This window comes from Tinamus guttatus, unplaced genomic scaffold (genome assembly GCF_059628265.1).
Source record: "Tinamus guttatus ecotype Peru unplaced genomic scaffold, ASM5962826v1 Tinamus_guttatus_pri_ptg000215l, whole genome shotgun sequence".
Taxonomy (NCBI): Eukaryota; Metazoa; Chordata; class Aves; order Tinamiformes; family Tinamidae; genus Tinamus; species Tinamus guttatus.
Genome location: NW_028288749.1, coordinates 2,099,614 through 2,119,276, shown reverse-complemented (window position 1 = coordinate 2,119,276; position 19,663 = coordinate 2,099,614). Strand labels below are relative to the sequence as shown.

The 19,663-nt window shown below is 54.6% G+C and overlaps 1 protein-coding gene across 2 annotated transcripts in view; it reads left to right on the top strand.

The window, feature by feature from the left end:
- Positions 1-19,663, top strand: part of CACNA1E (calcium voltage-gated channel subunit alpha1 E) — a 94,376-nt gene that overhangs the window by 50,066 nt on the left and 24,647 nt on the right. For both annotated transcript variants that reach the window (XM_088524851.1, XM_088524852.1), the window contains exons 10-28: positions 458-511; positions 922-1,056; positions 1,320-1,529; positions 2,511-2,623; positions 2,911-3,023; positions 3,130-3,261; positions 3,602-3,674; positions 4,015-4,132; positions 4,501-4,568; positions 6,078-6,175; positions 9,410-9,466; positions 9,937-10,524; positions 11,535-11,818; positions 13,244-13,403; positions 13,905-14,034; positions 14,598-14,657; positions 14,906-15,012; positions 16,562-16,573; positions 18,661-18,757. In XM_088524851.1, coding sequence (XP_088380977.1) covers positions 458-511; positions 922-1,056; positions 1,320-1,529; positions 2,511-2,623; positions 2,911-3,023; positions 3,130-3,261; positions 3,602-3,674; positions 4,015-4,132; positions 4,501-4,568; positions 6,078-6,175; positions 9,410-9,466; positions 9,937-10,524; positions 11,535-11,818; positions 13,244-13,403; positions 13,905-14,034; positions 14,598-14,657; positions 14,906-15,012; positions 16,562-16,573; positions 18,661-18,757 — 2,609 coding nt within the window. The remainder of the gene's footprint in view (positions 1-457; positions 512-921; positions 1,057-1,319; positions 1,530-2,510; positions 2,624-2,910; positions 3,024-3,129; positions 3,262-3,601; positions 3,675-4,014; positions 4,133-4,500; positions 4,569-6,077; positions 6,176-9,409; positions 9,467-9,936; positions 10,525-11,534; positions 11,819-13,243; positions 13,404-13,904; positions 14,035-14,597; positions 14,658-14,905; positions 15,013-16,561; positions 16,574-18,660; positions 18,758-19,663) is intronic.

Here is a 19,663-nt window from a genome sequence, read left to right as displayed (position 1 = left end):
TCAGACAAATCTATCAGCATTTAGAAGCTGTGAATCCATGATTAAAATTAGCTTACAAATGTGTGTGGGGAAAGAGGAGAGGGTGAGGAGGCCTCAAGAGACATCAGGGGCATATGTGAAGGTCTCTCCTCCAAAGGTATAATTCAGAAACAGACTTGTTCAATGTACAATACGTACAACAGTACAATATTCAAACTCGTTGGTGAGGTTATGATTTTCCTTTCTAATAAAACATGCCGTAACTGACCCTTACCGCCCTTGAGAGTTTAATTTTGGACAGTTACATAGTGCTTAGATCCTAGTACAAGGGTCTGCAGCCTACAGCAACTGTTTTTGGGCTGGACAAAATACTTAGGTACAAGGTAGTAAAGTTCTGTGACACTTTAATGGCATTGCTCAACCAAAAGTGTCTTGTCTTTTTTTCTCATTCTAATGCTAAATTGTGTGTTTTGTGTAGAGGAAGTCATGCTGGCTGAAGAGAACAAAAACTCTGGGACTTCAGCCTTGGAAGGTAAGATGAGTAATATCCTGCAGAAGTGTCTGCCTGCCCTTCCTTATGCCCACCTGTAGTTAGAGGTTGAAATTTCTAGAGGCCAAGAGCCAGTTATGATGTGAGGAGAGAGGTCTGAGAATGGTCTTAGGCTTCATCCTGGCTAGTGATATGTGGCCCTTGAGAGGGCTGTGGCAAGGCGGGTTGAGAGCAGCCTAGTGGGACTGAGGATAGCACAAGCCCAAGGAAAGTGTGGAGCTCAGGGGACATCTGGTCCTGGCCAAGGGATAGCTGGGAATTGGGTTGTGGCTCCATTCTGCTACCAGATCTGAGCTAGCCAAGTACTGACTTACAGGTCCTGGTCTGACGGGCAGATTGTTGGCAGAGCCGGACAACCACAGCTCCTCTTCCTGCTCCTCTTTCCTTTCCAGTGCTCAGGCGAGCGACCATCAAAAGGAACCGGACAGACGCCATGAACCGTGACTCCAGTGACGAGCACTGTGTCGATATTGCCTCCGTCGGCGAGCGGAGGCTGGCGCAGAGAAGACCTCTTCATCCAACCTTAGGTCAGTGCAGCTTGAACCTTCTTTCCACAAAGCCTATGTTGCACCAGCACAGCATGGCAACTTGTGAGGGCTGTACTAAGGGAGGTTGATAAAGATCCTCTGACCCTGCTAGTGTGCTAGCTGTGGCATTTAGGAGCTGTCTGGGTAAGTCTTGTCCCGTAAGAGCAGGGTCTGCGAGCCACCCATCTTCTCTCTTTAGCATGAGGCGGTCAGAAGCACTCGACAAGTTCATTTACCTTGGCATCCATCCTCTTTCCCTTCAGGTAACCCCTTGAGTCGCTCCAACATCAAAGGTGCCAGATTGAATGGTGCTACTTATTTTCGGCACAAAGAGCGACTCCTGCGCATCTCTGTCCGCCACATGGTGAAATCCCAGGTCTTCTACTGGATTGTCTTGAGCCTGGTAGCTCTCAACACTGCCTGCGTGGCCATCGTCCACCACAACCAGCCAGCCTGGCTCACCCACTTCCTCTGTGAGTGCCAGGTCTTTCTGGAGTGGGGTTAGAGCACTGCATGGGTGCAAAAGGGAAGGCAAAGCGTCCTGGATCTGGGACCAGTCCTTTGGCAGGAGTGAGGGTAATGATCATGGGAAAGCCTCCTGGTTAAATTTTTGGTGTAGTAGCAGCTGGTAGAGCATGACACGGATCTCCCCAAGGTTGATGCCAGCTACTGCCCAGCTCTCCGTGGGCCGAGGTACAAGGTCAGGTCTTGGAGGCAGTATATCCATGTTCCTTCAAGTGTGCTGCTATTTGCCAAGCAGCACGGTCTCCCCCGTGGCGGTCGTGTATTACTGCTGAGCTGCTGCAGCAGGGACAGTGCTGGTTTCTCAGCCATGTTATTCTTGCTTCACCTTGAGAATGTCCCTGTCAAGCCCTGGGCCTGCCCAGATCTGCATTTGCATGCGCAGACCTGCCGGGCTCCCAGCACGACACAGTGTGCTATGGCAGCTGGTCATGGTGAGAAGCATCTTTTGGACAAAGAATCTGGAAAAGCCAGATTCTTGCCTGCTAGTGTTCACGAAATAGCTTGAGCAGCTTTTCACTGGCTCTTGGCTGTTGGGCTCAGTTACGCTGGCCAAATTCCAGCTGTGCAATGATTTACATCCAGGTTGCTAATATTCCCCTACAGTGTAGTGTGGATAATGTCTTTGCCGATGCTCCAGTCACTGCTGCATAATGTTGAAGAGTTGCTCTGCTCTATGCCAACCTCCTCTCAACCCTGCGGGACACCAGTACACCCACCCTGAAACACTAACTCATAGGGTCATACTCTGTTACTAGTTCCTCACAGACAGGCTTCCTCCAGCTCATCCCTTGGCATGAGCAAACTTGGGAGAAACAGCCTACTCCTTTACTTGTCTCACCTCTTGGTGTGCTACGTGGGCTACTGGTGAATGCAAATGGGGCACTCAACACAGCTCTGAGGAGCATGCATCTGGGTTTTTTCTCTTCCAGACTATGCAGAGTTCCTGTTCCTTGGGCTCTTTCTCCTGGAGATGTCCTTAAAGATGTATGGGATGGGGCCGCGCCTTTACTTCCATTCTTCGTTCAACTGCTTTGACTGCGGGGTAAGCAGCCCCCAAAACGCTGCAGGCCGGGGGGATGTTTGACAGGCTGCTGAGAGCAAAGGATGCTCAGAGGGAGAGGAATGCACCCTCTTAGGGTGCAGGGGGGTCCTTTCTCCTGGGACAGCCAGCTCGTGCTGGACTGAGACACTAGGTTGCGGGACAGGGTGGCTGGATGCCTCATCCTCAGGCCCAGGAAACACATTTCCTCTGACTGCCTGTCCTCAGCTTTCTGCGTTCATCTTCAAAGTGCATGTGCTCTGATTCTCCCGGCTGTGTCTGCTTCTCAGGTCACAGTGGGAAGCATCTTCGAAGTGGTTTGGGCTATCTTCAGACCAGGGACTTCTTTTGGGATCAGCGTCCTACGAGCTCTTCGGCTCCTGCGTATATTTAAAATAACCAAGTATGTGCCAAACATCCGTGGAGCTTGGCTCGTGGCCCAGATCTGATCAGTCCTGCTTTCGTAGTAGCCTCACTGTGTGTGCTCCAGCAATGCCTCTGTTTTCCAGGTATTGGGCATCCCTGAGGAATTTGGTGGTTTCACTGATGAGCTCCATGAAATCTATTATCAGCCTGCTCTTCCTCCTCTTCCTCTTCATTGTAGTCTTTGCCCTGTTGGGAATGCAGCTGTTTGGAGGCAGGTAGGTGGTTGCAAATCTGAGGAAAGTAACCTCCTTTTTTTTTTTTTTTTTTTTCAAAACCAAAGGATGATTTCTTCTTGGTTGCCTGCACCTCAGCATGCTGATACCAGTGATACCTCTCCCATATAAGAACCCCTTCTCATTGCAGAGTATGCGTGGGGGTCCCTCTGGGCTGCATGGGACCTTCTGTCCAGGATGCATTTTGAATTATGGCATGAAATACTCAGGGAACCTTCCTTAAAATGGGGAAAAGTCATCTGAAGCACAAGAGAGCTAAGAGTCTCTATTTTGATGACTTCTTTATTTCAGCTTACTTGCCTCCTTTTGGTTCCATTTCCAGGTTTAATTTTATTGATGGGACACCTTCAGCCAACTTTGACACCTTCCCTGCTGCCATCATGACCGTGTTCCAGGTAGGACCTGAGTTGCACAGGAACACCAAGCAAATAGGTTGGAACTACTCGCTTGCTCCCTCCAGATGTGATATTGTGACCCTGTCTGGAAGCACTTTTTAAAGAAGGGGAGATCCCCTCTGTTAGTTATACAACGTGGAAGTGTTTCAAACCTCCTTTAAGGAGACCTATATCCTCATCAGAGAACCCGATCTCTTCTCCCTCAAATACTGCAAGTGTAAAGTTGGGTTATTCTCTGCGTGTGGTCTCTGCCCTGTGTCCATGAGTGGGATGGATCCCATGGGCTGTCTAGGTCACACAAAAGGATTGGTGATGGAGCTGCTGGCTTGTTTTTGTGTAGATCCTGACGGGTGAGGACTGGAATGAGGTCATGTACAATGGCATCCGCTCCCAGGGAGGTGTTCGCTCGGGCATGTGGTCCTCCATCTATTTCATCGTCCTCACCTTGTTTGGAAACTGTATCCACTTGGCTGCTGTGTTTTTAGTGAGAGATACCTCCATCTCCTCCCACTCTGTGGGGCGTTCATCTTGCACACCCACTCCTCATGTTCCCTTAAAGATGTAGCTCTCTTCCAACTGAATCCCATCACTTGTGGGGCAACCCAGACCTTCCAAACGCACAGGAGGGGCTGTCAGGAAATGTGTGGGCCTCCCACCCACCGAGAACTATGTGTATGGGATGTGTGAGGAGTTTGTCCCTTCAGGTGCTCCTCACCGATGTGGTTGGGAGCCTCCTGAGCAAGGGCTTGGGCTCTTGTGTGCTCCCTGGGTGTTCGTGGATGCTGTGCCCTTAGCACATGGCTTGTGCATCCTTAGCTGCTCACAGATACCCTGCTGAACGTTTTCTTGGCCATCGCCGTGGACAACCTGGCCAATGCTCAGGAGCTCACTAAGGTAGGTCGTAGTTGCTCACTCTTGTTTTCTTGCTGGTATGAAGATTGTGAAGGATGGGGCAAGCAGGAAGGGCACTGAGAGCAGCACTTGTGACCATTGTGACCACAGTCACTTCAGTGCTCAGGCCATTCCTTCCCTAAGCTCAGATCCCCTTGAAAGGGGTCGGGTCAATCTGGGTCACGTGGGAACCCTTCCTCTAAGAGGGTGCACCCAGAGCTCTCCTGAAATGAAGCCTGTATCATTGTGCAAAGCCAGTTAGCCCTTGATTCAGGAAAGTACTTAAACCTGCTTGTCTCATGTCTCTCCAGGAACACCCACACTTCACATCAAGTGTGGCTAAACTGCTTCTCCATTTAAACTTGCCAGCCTCGTTTGCCTCGGGCCAGGCTGAGATAACCCTCATCTATCTGATAAGGTCTGATGCAGGCACCACTATTTGTCAAGCACTCTGGAGATGCAAAGTGTGAAGCTTTCTTTCAGTGGTGTCAATATTTATCCCCTATCTGCCTGTGAGGCAGTGGGCATGATTTAGGATGCAATTTAGGATGGTGCTTGAAAAGGTTATTGGATTTGGTTGCTTTTAAGGCCATGCTGGGAAATATTTGGGGAATGCTGAAATGTTGGGCCACCATTTGGATAATGGTGAGGAGGCGAAAGCTGCAAACATCATTGCTGCTCTTCAAATAGGATCAGAGATCCCACGCTGGCTGTTTTTTGCAGAGCCTGTGCTTATTCTGCATATCCTCTGGGCTCCCCAAGAGGCCTCCATGCCAGTGTAAATCTGGCCCGTTAGCAGCAGAGGAAATGGAGTGGAAGAGTTTGTGGTGCTAATTTTGTCTTCGGGGCTGCTCCTAGGGGAGCCTCCTGCAACTGGTGTGGGCAGCACTTCCAAGGGCTGCAGATCCGACGAGAAGGGCAGGAGAGCCCTGGGTCATGCTCGTCGCATGGATCCCCTGTCTCTCATGTCCCTGTACCTGGCCTGGTGGCTCTGAAGCATCAATTAAGAGAACGCTGAGTTTTTAAAAAGGCTGAATGGCTCCTAATGGCTCCTAATGATTTTTTTTCACGCAATGGCACAACTGTGCTCATTAAAGCGATGTGGTCTCTGCCGTGTAGTTCACGGAGCCCTCCCCTCCCACTCCATCAGGGAGGTGCCTGTCTCACCCCTGTGGCTAAGAAGGAGAGGGCTGAGCTGCTCTCTTCTGTCCGGGGCAGCTCTAGCTTGCACAGCCCAACTCTGGCCTGGAGTAGGTTGAGTTCACTTGTTAAGTAGTGTCAGCTCCTCCAGCAAGGTTTGCTGCACTGAGGAAGCTGTGCTCCTGGAGCATGAGGAAAATACAGGCTGTCTGCAGAAATACCTCTGCCTGCTCCCCTCTCCTGCCCTGAGTCCAGCCCAGGCTCTACTGTTGGTGTCAAACAGGTTCCGCGTTCCTCTCGCGACCTCTGATGGGTGCACGTTTCCTTGACATGCCAGCATCCTGCTAAATGACCTGTCTGTTTCCTCCATAGGATGAGCAGGAGGAAGAGGAGGCCTTTAACCAGAAGCATGCCCTTCAAAAAGCCAAGGAAGTCAGCCCGATGTCTGCCCCAAACATGCCTGCTATCGAGTGAGTGACCCTCCCAGCGCACCCGGCGCCCAGCGTGGGCCATGTCGCTCCCTTACAGCCAGAGATGCAACCTGAGCCCCTAAAGCTGGGCCAGCCCCAGCGGGGCTGCCTGTTCCCCCAGGTGCAAAAGGAGTCCCCGCAAAGGCTCACTCCCTCTCGGGGTGTTTTTCTCAGGACAGATGGGTTCCTATATGAGTGGGCTCCCTGAAGACAGCAGCATCTTTCAGAGAGGTGTCAGAGCACTGAGTGAGACCCGGCCACCAGGAAGGACCAGGCGCTGCCAAAGTGCTGCCTGGAGCAGGAGCCTCGATGCTGGTGTATGAAAGAAGTCTGCTTGAAGAGGCTCCCTGCTCCAAACAGGAAGCCCAGATCCTCAGGACAGCTGCTAAGGATAGGGAAGGAGGCTGGAGAAGGGATCAGTCATTTCTTGAGGATGGGCAAACACTGGTGACACTTGCTCCCATCTAGCATTTTTTTGTAGCAGAGATGCAGGAGAGCAGCCATGGATGTAGGAGAAAGGAAGGAGTCTTGGGAGTAGCAGTGTCGGAAATCTCCCCCAGGCTCCTCCTCTGATAGCAAATGCAGTTATGAGAAATGGAGCAGGTTTGCAAAACCACATTTGATTTTACAGAAATTTGATTTGGGAAAGAAAAAACAAAAACCACATAAACCCCCCCAATGCAGTGTTTAAAAAGCCCTGTTTCTGCATTTCAGCAGGAGAAAGTTTTGTTTTTTTTCCTTCTAGATGCTTTTTTTTTTTCCTTTTATTTTGCAGTGTCATACGGTCTAAATCGCATAAAACTTTCAAAGTCAACATTGGAACGAGGCGTTTTGATTTGTTTTCCAAAACAGTACATTTCAGTACGGCAGAAAAGACTTTATTATTATTTTTTTTTTATAGAATCCTTTCTCGGGGAATTTTGCGTTTCATTATGCTTTGAAACCAAGCCAAGCCTGTGCACTGCAGAATCTCTTGCAAATTTGCTGAGAGAAATTGGTGTCTTCAGATGAGCCCTGATCAACAGGGTCAGAGAAAGCGGCCAGGTTCCTCTCATTTGCTGGGAACTGCCCGAGCTCCCCAAACCCCTTGGCTTTGCAGCAGTGGGATGAGATGGTCCAAGGCCAGGAGCTTGCGGCGTGTCTGGCATGGGGAGATGGGGCAGGTGGATCTTTAGGACCTGCCTGGTCTCCAGGCAGCGGCAGACACAGCCCTGTCTTGTGAGGGATGAAGTGATCTTCATCACACGTAAATCCGTGCCTGGCCACTGGCTCTTCCTCCCAGGCTGACGGGAAGATGCCTGGGGGAGGTTTGAAATCGCAGGGTCTGTGTGTTGTGGCTGGCTCTGCCTGCCAGTGTGAAGGTGTTGGATAAAGGGATTTAGGTTGCAGGAAAGGCTTGAGAATAGACATATATGAGAGAGGAGGAGGGAGATGGACTATATTAGGACATAAAGGATTTGTCGCTGTGTGTCCTTGCTAGAGTTTTATAGCCATTGTCAGATACAGCTAGTTAAAAAAATGTCTTTTTACAGCTAAATGTCTTTTTACAGCTAGTTAACAGCTAGTTTCTTTGTTCTAGTGGCAATCAGAGGTATTGATATTTGCAGATTTTTTTTTTCCCCAGTTTCTCCTTCTCGTCAGGCTCAATAATTTCCAGGACAGAGAAGGGTGTGTGGTGCTGCGAGAGTGACGTTTTTGACCCCCAGTTCTGATGTCCCTTGGGTGCTGGCAGCACTTGTGAGCAGCCAGGGCAGGATGGTGGGGATGTACAGCAAGGGGCAAGCAAGAGCAGGGCAAGCACTGAGGGGCTGTTGGAAACTCCAGTCCCGAAGCAGGTTTAGTCTCCGGGGTGCGTGCACACACAGATGGTTTTGCCTGTAGGTGGGTACGCAGGGGAGGCAGGTTTGGTGCATGGGTTTCTGCGTGCGGAGAGGCCCGATTGCGTTCAGCGCGAGTGCTCCCACGTGGCCAGGCTGGCGTGGGTGGCTGCGGTGCAGATTGGAGTGTTGTATGTGCGCCGAGGCGCCGTTGGTGCAGATGGCTCGGGCTGCTCGGCGAGTGGGTGTCCAGATGGCCGCGTGTGGACGCAGCAACGTGGTGGTGCCCAGCGTGGCGTGCGGGCGCCGTGGAGGCCTTGGGAGGTGGCATGTGCCAGGCGCAGGGTGCCCGCGTGGGAATCGTGTCTGCGCACACCGGGGCTTGCAATGCCGTCTCGGTCATGAACTGCCCTGGCCTAGGCATGGTGCTGGGCTGCTCCTGAGCACGAAGCTGTAACGTGGCTTTGTGGCAGCAATAACCAGCACGACTGACTCAGCAGCTGAGGGTGACATTGCAGTTGCATGAAAGCACCTAGATGCACCCTGTCCTGCACGCACACACACACGTTGTCACGTGTAGGGCGTATTTACTTGCCTGTCTTGCACACGCACATGCTGTTTACATGTGGATCAGCAAAAGCTGCAAACACCTGCATGTGCATTTGCATGTACTTCGTGGCTGTTTACTTGGAGCTGCGCATCTCTGTGTGCTGAGACTGAGGATAACGCCTTGAGACTCATGAACTGCCTGAAGGCTGGGGGAAATGACACTGACAGCGCGTTAGGCATCTCTCTGTGTCAGGGCTACTCAGGTGAAACATGCTCTGCCAAGCTCTTGGCCCTGTGCTTGTACCCTGCTTTTCCAGGGAGATGTGTGTTGCTCTCCCTTCTCCGCTGTCTCAGGAGAGCAGACACTGCTGCGTCGCCCCGTGGAGATGGCTCTGAGCAGTTCTCGCCTGGCCTGACACGCTGCTTCCTCTGTAAAATGAGCATGTTTGGCTAATTCGCTAGAAGTGAATTGAATAGCTCGTCTCCCTGAACCGGAGCAGTTTTGAAGAGCTCTTAAACACCCAGGGAGGCAGCCAGAGCTTGTGCGGGGCTGAAGCCTGCGCCGCTCTCTCCCCTGCTGAGCCCCGGCCAGGCTAGCGGGGCAGCTTCTCTTGCCGCATCTCCCTCGCACGGCACAAGGACCAGCAGGAGGGAGCCGCGGCCCCGGCGCCAGCGTCGCTGCGGGCATCGCCCCGGCGTGCGCGGCGCCGCGGGCGTGCGAATGCAGCGAGGAGTGCGTGTGTGCGAGAGCGTGCGCGGGGACGGCGGCGCGTGCAGGTGTGTGCGCGCGTGCAGGGGGGTTGGTGCCGTGTCCGGCCGCCCGCGGGTGGGCTGAGCGGGATTGAACTGGTTTGTTTTTCCTCCCCAGAAGAGACAGGCGGAGGAGACACCACATGTCGATGTGGGAGCCGCGCAGCAGCCACCTGTATGTGGGCCCCGGGCGTGCGTGTTGTGTGTGGCTCGTGTGCTTCTTGTGCGCGCCCGCGCGCGGCGCGTGCTCCTCGGCGTGGGCGTTGCGGCGCGCGTGCCTGTGCTACGTGCGCTCGTTCGTGCCCCCGTTCGTGTGTGTGTGTGCACCCCGAGAGGGCGAGGGGCCGTGCGCGTGCTCCTCTGTGCGTGTTTCCGTGTGGCGGCAGGGACCTGTCTGTCTCCTCAGGGTGTTGTGTATGTGTGAAGGTTTTGTCTAAGGTCTTCAGACCCGCAGCCCAACTTGGAGCACGGGATGCAAGAGGCAGCCCAAGGCTGCCCCGTGAAGGCGCCGCCAGGGCCTCTGTCTGTCGTCCCTGGACACTGAGCGTGTCCCCAACGTCTGTCTCGTCACTGGGGGGCCGGGGTGGGAGGTGTCTGGGGTGAGGGCCATGCGGCCGCCAACCTCCCGCACTGTCACCGTTGCAGACGGGAGCGTCGCCGGCGGCACCACATGTCCGTGTGGGAGCAGCGCACCAGCCAGCTGCGGCGCCACATGCAGATGTCCAGCCAGGAGGGCATCAACAAGGACGAGCCGCCGCTCATCAATCCGCACGCCAGCATCTTCCGCAGGAAGAAGCCCGGCGAGGGCGTCACGCTGGAGAAGTGTGAGGAGGAGCAGGGCGCCAAGGGTGTGCGGGCGCCCGCTGAAGGCCCCGAGCACCCGGCCAACCCCGGCGAGGACAGGAGGAGCCCATCGCCCCGGGCCAGGCGGGACAAGGAGCCGTGGAAGTCGTGTCACGGGAACTGCGAGCCTGGCGAGCAGGACGGCGGCGGCGGGGGCATCGAGGACAGAGCGCGGCTGAGGCAGAGCCAGCGGCGCAGCCGGCACCGCAAAGCAAGGACCGAGGGGAAGGAGCCCGCTGGCGCTCTGGAGAGCCACTCGGCCAGCCAGGAGACGGGCCTGGAGGAGGCCGGCCCCACGGAGGGGACGCAGGACGGGGACCGGCCCGGGGCCACCGCTGCCACGGAGAACCTGCTTGAGGGGGAGCCGGAGGGGAGCCAGGAGAGCACGAGGTAGGGGCTGCCGTCCCGTCGTTTCCTGCAGACACCGTGTCCCCCGGCTGCAGAGCGGGAGGTGGAGGCGCTGCGAGGAAGTGGGCCTTGGGGAGAGAGCTGCCTTTCAGCGCTTCCTCCTCCTTTTCTTCTTTCTCTCTTTCTTCTACATCTCTTCTTTTCTTTTCTTTTTTTTTTTTTTTTTTCTGTGGGGCTCTTTTCCCCTTTTGTCACATTCCTGCCCCTAGCCTGTCCTAGGGTCCCTTCAGCCCGTGTGCCCATCTCTGCTGGTCATGCAACGAGAGCCGGGATCACAGCCATTCCTTTGGATTCTCCTGTTTCCCAAACTGGGGCCTTAGTGACTCCCTCCTCCCCATAGGCATATGCCCAGCCCATATCCCTGTATCCCCACCTGACCCTGCGCGAGCGGAACGGGCACAACGCCTTCCTCCTTGTGCTCTGGAGGTTCCTGCCTTCAGGTCTCTGCAGATTAGGACATTGCATGTCCTTGACCACTGGATAGCCTCAAAGCTCCCCCTGGATCACAGCCCGCCTTCCCCAAGCTTCTCAGCCAGGAGAGGGTTTTGAGGGACACGCGTGCTCTGTGTCCTGAGGGGCCTCAGGGAGGCGATGAGCTGCCTGATCGTGGGGTGATGAGCTCTGCCCTCAGTGTTTCTGGCCAGAGAAAGAGATCCTGTGGTCTTGTGGCTACTTGCAGGTGAGCTTATCCCAAAGTGCCACGTGAGGGACTGGAGAAAAATGGACCGAGGCAGCAAGAAAAGCACAGCAAACCTTGGAGAGGGACCCTACCGTGCTCCTCAGAGGGGGTTTTGGCACAGTGACTTGGTGTTTCTGACTGATGCACTGGAAGAACAAATCTAAAGGGGTTGATTGCTCCTTGTGCTTTTTATCCTTTTTTCTTCTAATTTCACCTCTTCTCTCACCCTATTTTCTCCCATTGCTTCTTCCTCTTACTGTCCCCTTCTTCTCTCTCTTTTTTTCTCCCTCCCTTTCCCGCCTCCCTTTTGCAGGACAAACGGGGTCCCAGCTGCTGAGCTGGTTGGGACCACCAAAGAGGGCAGCCCCCGGCAGGCCGTGCCCGAGCCGGGCCAGGGCAAGGCCGGCAGCCTCACGGAGCAGGACTGCAGCAGCCTGGACACCAGCGAGCAAGCCCTGCTGGGCAGCCTGCAGCTGGAGGCAAGTCGTGCTGTGAGCAGGAGCGAGCCTGACCTCTCCTCCATCACCGCCAACACCGAGAAGGCCACAGAGAGCACCACCATCATGATTGATGTCCAAGACTCCACTGTGGTACAGAGTGAGGACCTGTCTCTCTTTCCTGAGCCCACTCGTCTCAGCTGCTCTTCTGGCCTGTGGGACTGGGGTACCCTAGTGGTTCCCTGGGGGTTGGCGAGTCGTTCATGTGACTCATTTCCCATCCGTACCTGTAGCCTTCTTCGTGCTGCTCCGTGCTTCCCGCCGGGACGAGCGGTGCCCGTAGCCTCCCAGCTGAGCCCAACGCCATGCTGACACGCCACGAGCAGCACTCAGCTTGCGCGAGCGGGGCGTGCAGCCAGCCAGAGCTGGGGCAGCAGCGGGAGACCGCAGGGCAAGGGCTAGTGTGGCTCCACTTGGGCCTTCTGGCTCTCATCCTCCCTTCTTCATGGGTCCGAGCTGGCCCATGTTGGCCCAGGGCATTACTAGCTTGTTTCCAGTGCATCTGCACTGGTGTTGGTGGAGACGGTGACCTCCTTCAGCTGACTTGGGCTGTGAGTAAGCCCAGGTGCGTGGTGTGCACCGGTGGCTCCTCTTGTGTTTTTGCTGAGCTGAGCTCCACTGCGAGGTTCATCCTCAAATAGGAGCTTTCTGAACCAGAGGGGGTCGTGGCTTTGCTTTGAGCCCTCCCCGCGAGGAGATGCTGCTCTGCAAAGATGGGCCTGGCTGCTGTGCCAGGACTGGCAACCTGCTGCATCCACCCTGTGTCACCCGCAAGCAAGGTCTTGTATCCCCCTCTCTTTGTTTCCTCCTCCCCCGTCTCTGCTCTTTTCTCGCCTCCTCTCCCCCTTCCCCTAGAGCACTTCTTCCTTCTCCCTTTCTCACTCCCTTCCTGTCTCCATCTTCATTTAATACATCTCTCCTGCTTCCTTCCCCCCTGCTTCCCCTTGCTAACGCCTGGGCAAAACATCCAAATCCCCTGTTTTTCCTAATGTGTCAGCAGCCCCCACCCAGCTGGCTGCCACCCAGTTCCCCCGAGCACATCCTTGCTGCCAAGGTGAGCCACTTTAAGCCGTTATTAATTAAACAGCGCTGCAAACGCTGGCTTTGTTAAAAAACCCCTTTAGTCAGTGTCCTCTTGTGTCTTTTATTTCCTTCTGATCTTTCTCTCTGCAGCAGCACAACTTAGACATGGGGATGTAAAGCAGAAAGCTCACGGGTTGCATGCGTGCTGCGAGGTAGTGCCATTCCCGGGCTGCTCGGGAGGTGCATAATTCATTTTTGTTGCATTCGCATTGCAGCAGCCGTAGCGATGCTGAGGAGCCCGGAGCTCTTGTAGCTGCAAGATGTTTTTTTGCGAGGGGAGGCCCTTGGGGGAACCTGGCAGGGCACAGCTGGAGGCAGGACAGGCTGCCCGCGGCAGAGCAGCCGCGTGGTGCCACGTTCCCGTTGCCTGCACGCCTGCCCCGTGCTGCTTTCTGCGTGCAAGGCCAGGAAAAGGCTCTTGTTTTTTCGTTTTCTTCTGCAGTTAGCAACAAGACAGATGGAGAAGCCAGCCCCTTAAAGGAGGCAGAGAGCAAAGAGGATGAGGAGGAGATGGAGAAGAAGAAACGGAAGAAAGAGAAAAGTGAGACAGGCAAAGCAATGGTGCCTCACAGTTCCATGTTCATCTTCAGCACAACGAACCCGTGAGACTTTTTTTTTTTTTTGTCCTTTGTCCCAGCCCTGGGGCTGGAGAGGGCTGGATGGGACAAAGCCTTTTAGACATCACCTTTGGAAAAAGGAGATCCCCCTGGGAAGGCAGATAAAACTCTCCCAGGCAACCTGATTAACAGCAGCGTCCTTCCCCAAGCCCCGAGAGCGCTTTCCTGCTGTTCTAGCCGTGCTCGTTGTTCTCCGCACAGTTAATTGCAAGCTGCAGTTTTTATTCCAAGCTTGTTGCACCTCGCTGTGTTTGAGCCGAGCTCTCTCTCAGCACTTATGCAGCTCTGGGAGGCAGGAGGGATAAGGGCACTGAGTAACCACCGCCCCGCCGGTGCCTGGGGCTGGGAGAGCCAAGCAAAGCGGTGGGCAAGCCCGAGCCAGCCTCGCGCGGCCCCTCTTTGCCCCTGGCTTGTGGCTGCCCGTCTCGGGGTGTGTTGTGTGCCAGGGCTGCTGGCTGAGGGGCGGCTGTGCGGTGTCCCCTGCAGGGTGCGCAGGGCCTGCCACTACATCGTGAACCTGCGCTACTTCGAGATGTGCATCCTGCTGGTGATCGCGGCCAGCAGCATCGCCCTGGCTGCCGAGGATCCCGTCCTGACCAACTCTGACCGCAACAAGGTGATTGCCAAGCTCCCTGGCTTCATGCCCTGCTTCCCCCCGGCCTGCAGGGCACCCCACTGACAGGGACCCCTGCGCAGGGACTGCCCAGAGCCGGGCTCTTTGCATGGTGCTGTTTTCAGAGCTGAGATAACGTGTGCTCCTAGGGCTGTGCTGGGCCTTGGGCTCGCTATCTGCCACTGCAAGGTGCAGCGGTGGTGGTGCGGAGCAGAACCCGGGCACTGAGTGACAGCTGAGTGGCTTAAAGCGGGGAGATGTGGATGCCTGCGGGGATTGGTATGGCAGAGCGTGATTCAGGCTCACAACAAGGTTTCAGAGCAGCTCGCACCATGCACAGGAAATGTTTATCTTCCACCTACACACACTAGATTTGTGGTTGCTCTGCATGCTTAGGTGACAGGCTGGACCTCCGTGTGGTCAAACAGGCCCTCTGTTTGCACTTGGACTTGGCAGGTGCTGGCACGTGGGGTGGAGATGATGTCTGGGTGGGCATAAGGGAGACCATTTGCAGGGCAGCTGCAGTTGCTGTGGGCCAACATCCCACCCGTGACCTCTCTCTGCAGGTACTGAGGTATTTTGACTACGTTTTCACTGGTGTCTTCACCTTCGAGATGGTTATCAAGGTGAGAGCCCCTTTCAGGCTGCATGAAGGTGTTGAGAAGCCTGCTAGCATCCTTACTGCGAGCGGGGTGTCTCGCATGGGAAAGAGCTTGGTCTTTAAGTTCTGGTCCCAAAATCTGTATGAAAGAAGCTTGTGGGAACAGAGAGCGCCCAGCACTTCTGTGGCTCTCTAGCTGCCTTCGCTTTCGCTCCACTCTGCTGAGCTGCTGATTTCTGGCTTTTTTTTTTTCTTCTCACCGCTTTCCCTCAGATGATCGATCAGGGCTTGATCCTGCAGGACGGCTCCTACTTCCGAGACCTCTGGAATATTCTGGATTTCGTGGTGGTGGTGGGAGCGCTGGTGGCTTTCGCCTTGGCGTAAGTGGCTGTCTTCCCTTTCAGCTCTCGGCCTTTCCTCGGCCTCTCCACGTTAGGAGGCTCGGGCTGTGCGTGCCCGTCGCTTTGCCGTACGCGAGGGCTCTCGGATATGCCGGACGTTTGCGGCACGGCCAGAGCAGGCCCCACGGTTCCTCGGGGTCAGGGGAGAGGAGAGGCTCCCGTTTCCCTGTGCCGTGCGTTTTGCACGCTGCTGTTCTCTCCTTGTGCCTTGGACGCCCGTGGTGGTGGCGTTAGTGCTGGTGACTGGGCCATGCGTTGCATTTATAGGTTGCCAGGCTCCGTGAGTTGACCTGCTGTCTGCTGGCACATTACTGCCCTAAGCAGGGCAGCAGCCCTCGGGAGCCCCAGGGCTGGTGCAGAAATAGACTCTGTCAGCTTGTGGCTAAAATAAAAAATGAGAAAGTTTCCATCCAGAAAGCGCTGTCTCCCAGTGACCTTGGGACTTGCCCACTGTCCTGTTGGAGCCCGTACATCGTGATTGAGAGGCCATCTCTTCTCTGCAATTGTCCGTAGCTCTCTGCCTGGAAAGCTCATACGTCAGTCCAAATGCAGCCTAAATAAAAAGCCCAATATAAAACTGTAAGTCTCCCGAGGGTTCAAATTAAATTAGCTGAAATAACCAGAACCATAACTAAAGACCCTGCTAGCCTTTGCTTCCCGTGGCACCCGCTGAGGAGGCATCGCACAAAGCAGCAGCTCCCACCTGCAGCTTTGCTGAGCTGCCTGGAGCTCTCATAGCACCTATTTTTGTGGATTTGCAGTAGCAGGAAAGGTTGAGCATGTTCCGTTTCTGCAGAGTGGGATGGCCAGTAATGTGGCCTGATCAGCAAGGGCAGGAGCAAAAAAAAAAAAATTAAAAAAGGACAATAAACCTGGTCTGAGCTGAGCGGGATAAAGGCCTTTTATTCCATTATAGGGAATTCCTACTTACTGGTGCAGTAATTCCCTGGCATGGCTGGAGGGTGTCTTCACCTGTTTCATCAATTAGAGCCCGGGGTTATTTTAATTTGGATGATTTTTAAGGAGCGTGTTGCTTTGTAGGACTTTGCCCCTTTCCCCGTAATGCTGAACCCTCGGTTTGTACGTGGCAGGGACTCAGCGTAAGCCACCACGGAGCTCTGGTCTCAGCTAGGGACCTCCTGGGTTTCCCTTGCTGCTTGTCCCCTGCGCGTGGATTCGGCGGGGGAGGCGACGTGTCGGGTGCAGCGTCCGCAGGGAGCTGCGGCCTTGCAGTTCCTCCCGGGCGCCTTCTCTGAGCGGCTGCGCTGGGGTCTCCCGTGTCACCCGCTGTCCCTCTTCCACGGCCTCCTCTTGAAACAGAGGCTTCTCTACCCCCTCCCTCCCAACTCCTCCAGGAAGGAGGGCCCCATCTCCTGACTTACGCCAGAAGTGAGGAGATACCCCTGGAGATAAGCCCTGTCCCGGTGACTCCTCTCTCCTGGTAGCTACCTGATCTTCTTTCTCTCTCCTTTTCTTTTCCTCTCTGTGCTTTTGCTGATTCGTGGCCGCCTGACCGCGTCGCCAACAGAAATGCTCTGGGGTAACTATGCTGTTTGCTGCTGCACGGGGCGCTGGCGCGGGGAGGCCGCGGGCTGCCGGGGGAGCCGGGGTGTGTGGCCGTTCGTCTGCCTGGTGCCTGTGCTGTCTCCTAGCCGAGCTTCCCTCGTGCTCGCAGAGGTTCGAGCGCGCTCGTCTGCATCCCGTACAGCACCCTGGGGTGTCCTAAAGGTGGTCAGCTCCACGCCAGACCCTGACTGATGGTCCCCCAGGACAGCTACTTTATTAAGAGAACTTTATTTGTAATTCGAGAGCAGGCCATGGAGCATTTGAGAGCCCCTGGAGATCGGAGAGTGCCCCCCTCTCTCAGTGCAGGAAGAAGTCCTGGTTGTTTTTGTTGTTCTGCTCAGAAAGTGCTAATAGGAGTTGGTGTCCTTAGCTGAGCTGACCAAACAAGCATCGTGAGACTCGTTCCGCTGCTCAGGGAGGCTACGCTGCAGACAGGAGGAAGATTATGGATTGCAGAGCCTGGATGAATCAACACATTTAATTTCTAGTGTGGAAATGAAAAAGTGGACAAGATCTCCTTTGAAAGGCGTGCAGTTCCTTTCCTTCAGAGGAGAGCTCTGTCCTTCTGTTCCCCCAGGGTGCTTTAACTGTAGATCACAGTGTCTGTGAACACTCCCTGTGCGGAGCGCATCCAGGGGAGCAGGCGACGAGAAAAGCAGAGAGCTGACGGCAGGATGGGCTTCCTCAGCTCTGCTCGGCGAGATCCTGGCAGTGTCAGGGCTTGCCGGTGCCGAAACCTCAGCCCTGACATCCTCCCAAGGGCGACAGAAGTGTTTTGTACCAAGCTCAGGACTCTGGGGAGAACTGATTCTCTCCCCTAGGCCAGGCTTTCCTCTCAGTCTAATCCAGTCTTTTATCCACACCCTGGTTGAATTTCAAGCACATCCACATGAGCAGGTTTTCTGGCACTACTGCTGCTGGAGCATCCTTATCCGCAGCAGGGGTAAATCCTGGCACTTCAGTTGCCCTTGGGGGGAGTTTACACAGGTGAATGTTGGCCTGAAATCCTCACCCAGGGAGCCAGGTCAGAAAGTTACCCGGGCTGGTAGTGAGCAGAAGCAGGAGGCCAGGGAGGTGAGAACAGGGGACATGGGGCTGTCTGTAGAGTTGCTTCCCATGCGTTTGTGGAGCTGAGCTCCCGTGGAGGAGTCGGGATTAGTGGTTTGGTTCACATCTCTTAATGGAAAAGCCTGTTGTTGTCTTCCCTGCTGTGTTAACCCTTACAAAACATCTGTGCTATCTGGAGAGTCCCTTGCTGTAAATCATTTCCTTGCCATGTTCTGAGGATGCCCAGCACATACAAGCCAGGCCACGCTTGCCAGGACCTCTCTGCTCTGCTAGTGCAAATGGTGATTTTTGGCCATCCTGAGATGATGTTTCCACAGGCAGCCCCTGGGCTTTAGCTAAAGGACAAGAAAACAACCGATGTTATGGTTGGGGTTAACGATCCCATTCGAGAAGCGAGGCTCAGGAGAGGCCTTATCCTTCTTTTCTAAAGAGCCCTGCTGCTAAACCCTGCCTCCTGCAGCTGGCTGGGGTCGAGGTAAGCGCCGTGCCAGCCGGCAAGAGAGGACTGAGCCCATTGCACCGCGTGAGGTGAGGGACCAGGCCGGCCGTGGTGGTAGCGCTAATGGGAAAGGGGGCAGCAGCCCCACGCGAGCGACGCTCCTTTCCCTGCTGTCCTTCCATCAGCCCTTGCCTCCAGCAGGGCAGTGTTTTGCTGCCTCAACCTTGTCGTCACCCCACTTCTCGTGGTGAGGGGCTTGGTGAAGGAAGCTGCTCCCCAGCGAAGGAGGAGGCGCTAAGCCCAAGGAGGAGAGGATTGTGTTACTTACCAGCCATGGCAGTTGTCAGCGTGTGTTAAGAAGGCTCGTTTAGGTGGGCTGAGCGCTCTACTAGTAACGTGTCTGTGGTTTCTGCATCGCTGCTGAGTGTGGCCCTGCCGTGTCCTTCTGTGTGCCCTGGGAAGGAGCTGTGTGCTGTCTGGGAGCTGTGTGCTGCCTGGAAGGCTATTGTCTCTGTTTCATTTTTGGGTGCACGCCCCTCTCTCCAACACGGTAGGACCAACAAAGGCCGGGATATCAAGACCATCAAGTCTCTCCGTGTGCTGCGAGTTTTGAGGCCTCTGAAGACCATCAAGCGCCTGCCCAAGCTCAAGGTAATACTTCCTTTTTGTGCCTCTTTCTGTCTGCTCCAACCTTAGTTGATCGGTAGCAGAACGATGCCCCCGGGCCCCATGCATGCGCCGTGCCGGGTGATGCGCTCCTGAGCGACAGCCAAGCAATTCTCAAAGTGCTCCAAGTGTTCAAGAGCCCTGTTTTCAAACACAACGCCTTTCAAACCATCTCACATCTGGCTATCCAATGAGCCGTTTAAAGCAAGCTTGCCCTCAAATTGGATATCTGCAGCATATCAGAATTAGTTCCTCTGTCAGGGAAATTGGAGATGGAGTGAAAACAAGGCAGCAAAGCCCAGATGCTCTCCTGATGATCGGCTGTCACAGCTTTGGGAGAGCTCGGGCCTCTTTCTGAGATCATTATCTTTCCTACCAGAGCCAAAATTCTTTCTTTCTTTTTTTTTTTTTTTTTTTGGTGCTGTGCTGTCATCATGTTACACCAGAGAGGAATCTCCTAGCTGAACAGTGGAATTATGTGTGCAACACGAGTAGGATTATGGGTTGTCCTACTGTAACCCTCAAGAATGTAGAGTCAGCAGGGCATGAGACACCAAGAAGCCCTGAATTTTCTTCACGGGGGTTTATGGGCCAATGAGTGAGGCCCAGGGTGGCACCCTGGAGAAGTGGCTTTTCATCCTAGCTTTTCCTCTCAAACAGTGAATGGACTTCAGCCCAAGTCCATTCATTTTTGGGCACCTTTGCCATAAAAGAGAGATAATGCTATTCTTCTTTCCTAAAATGTTTTGAGACCTAGGATTGAAAAAACAGTCTCTGAGGCCTGGGGAGTGGTGACTGTTGCAAGCAGAGGTCTTCAGGCTGCCTTGTTGTTCGAGGTGACGCTAAACAAAGAAGTATTTACTAATTGGTCTTGAGTGCTGCTAATTGCGT